The sequence below is a fragment of the Myotis davidii genome, unplaced genomic scaffold (genome assembly GCF_000327345.1).
Source record: "Myotis davidii unplaced genomic scaffold, ASM32734v1 scaffold4081, whole genome shotgun sequence".
NCBI classification, from domain to species: Eukaryota; Metazoa; Chordata; class Mammalia; order Chiroptera; family Vespertilionidae; genus Myotis; species Myotis davidii.
Genome location: NW_006291599.1, coordinates 18,587 through 20,855, shown reverse-complemented (window position 1 = coordinate 20,855; position 2,269 = coordinate 18,587). Strand labels below are relative to the sequence as shown.

Sequence of the window (2,269 nt, the reverse complement as noted above, 5' to 3'; positions counted from 1 at the left end):
GTCATACCAAGTTTCAGATGAGGTTAGAAGGCTGAGCAGGGGTGCGTGCCTCACAACAGGAAGGGAGGAAGAAGGAAGGAAGGAAGGAAGGAAAGAACTTTGATGTGAGAGAGACACATCTACACGGGATTGAACCTGCAACCCTTCAGTGCACTGGCCAATGCTCTAACCACTGAACCCACCAGCCAGGGCCTCCTCTTTTCTTCAACAGCAAAAGCAAGTGGGAGGAGAGAACTCAGCTGCTCAACTGCCTGTGAGGGGGAACTTCCCCCTCAAAAACTCAAAACTCTCAACCTCCTTCAACCCAGTCTGAGGACCAGCCTGAAAATAAGGGACAGGTACCAGCGAATGACCAACAAAGACAGTGGTCATCTCCCTGCAATAACTCTCTCTATTTCACCCAGGCAATGTGATTTTAAACAGGCCTCTGCCAGTCCCCAGGTAACCCCAGAACCACTGGGAAGCTCCACAATACATGGGGAAATCTCATGACTCCTCTAATTGCTTAGCCCTCCCCCCCATAAAAATTAACAGAAAGAAGAAGGGCTCTTTCTCTCCCTCCCTCTCAAATGGAGCATTGCCCATTCCCAGAGAATCAGTTACCAAATCCAGAACAGCACACAAATATGTCTCTTCCAACCCCACACTGACTTTCATTGTCACAGTGGTTCTCAACCTGTGGGGGTCGAACGACCCTTTCACAGGGGTCGCCTAAATACATCCTGCATATCAGGTATTTATATTATGATTCATAACAGTAGCAAAATTACAGTTATGAAGTAGCAACGAAAATAATTTTATGGTTGGAGGTCACCACAACATGAGGAACTGTATTAAATGCTCGCGGCATTAGGAAGGTTGAGAACCACTGGAAGGACTCACTTGTCCTTAGAATAACTGCAGGTATCTCTTCAAAGGTCTGATTTTCATGGTCTCTCCCAACAGAAACCAATGTGCCTATTTTCAATCAAATCTATCTCCCTAACCTATAGTTGGACTTTCACCCCTGGAAACTTTCTCTTCCCTTAAAATCGTGTTCCCATAAACCTTGGGAGTTATAGAACTGCTGCCTTAATTAATAGGCAGAAGACCAAAAGCGCAAGAGATGCAACTCTGCCATTAGCACTCTGTGTATTAATACATTAATGCACTATGTAGCCTTGTAAAAGGAGGCGAGTACCTGGGCTCTCAGTGCCTTTCTGTTCTCCCTGGAGCGGTTCTGCCCCCACCCGCCACCTCCAGGCAGAGGCTGGAGTTCCTAGAAGCGAAGGGCAGAGAAGAGCAGCGACCCCGCGCATTTCTGGTCCATTCCGCAATCCGCCCACCCCCAACTGCTGCTGCTGGAGCGGGTCCCGCTGCGCGCCCCAGTCCAAGTGTCCCCACAGGGAGAGCCCATGGTCTCCTCTCACCCCCGCCCCGGCGCCCCTCACCGTCAAGCGGGTGGAAGAGCACTAGGAAGCGGGCCGGGCTGCCTGGTTCCTGTCGGACCTCACACTCCCCGCCTCCCGATCTCTTCTGGCTCTGGAAGTACAACTGCAACTTGGTGATCAAGCTCTTCGGGGGATCGGGACCCCAGGACCCCTCAACCAGTAGCGGGAAGTAGCCAGGCGCAGCCATCCTCAGCCCTGCTCAGGGCGGGACTGCTAGTCCTACCCCAGCTCAAGCAGTTAACTTTGCCTCTTTAGCTTTCGTTTCAGGGAAAAACCCCTCCCTGCTCTTAGGTAACTGCCTTTGGCTATAAACAGCAACCCCAGATTTGATGAGTCACCCCCTCAGAATCTTCACTTTCATCTGGGCCCCAGGGCAAGGCCATCCAGGTATTTGGGTGAACACGGGTCCCTAAACTCAGTGCTCATTTGCCACACACACAAGCCACAGGGGCAATCAGCGGCTTTGTGTCACAGTCACAGGTTTTTTTTTTATGTAATATTTACAAGGTGCCATGCACTTGGGATGGATTCAACGGGTGGACATATTTCCTGCCCTCTCTGAGCTCAGGAAGCTTTGGGACAGAGGAGTTAGGACACAGTGGAAAGATTGCTCTGAATGTCCTCTTTTGAAAGGTGTCTATTTAGATCCTTTGCCCATTTGTTGATTGGATTGTTTATCTTCTTTTTGTTAAGTTGTATGAGTTCCCTATAAATTTTGGAGATTAGGCCCTTATGAGATATGACGTTGGCAAATATGTTTTCCCACGCTTTCTTGTTGTTTTCTTGATGGTTTCTTTTGCTGTGCAGAGTCTTTTTTTTTTTTTTTGGATGTGGCCCTT

General features: G+C 49.3%; 1 protein-coding gene across 1 annotated transcript in view; it reads right to left on the bottom strand.

The window, feature by feature from the left end:
- LOC107183294 (poly [ADP-ribose] polymerase 14-like) overlaps positions 1-1,676 on the bottom strand; it is a 5,717-nt gene extending 4,041 nt beyond the window's left edge. The window contains exon 1 of the mRNA XM_015564893.1: positions 1,431-1,676. Within this exon, the coding sequence (XP_015420379.1) occupies positions 1,431-1,617 (187 nt within the window). The 5' untranslated portion in view covers positions 1,618-1,676. The remainder of the gene's footprint in view (positions 1-1,430) is intronic.
- Positions 1,677-2,269: the final 593 nt, after the last annotated feature.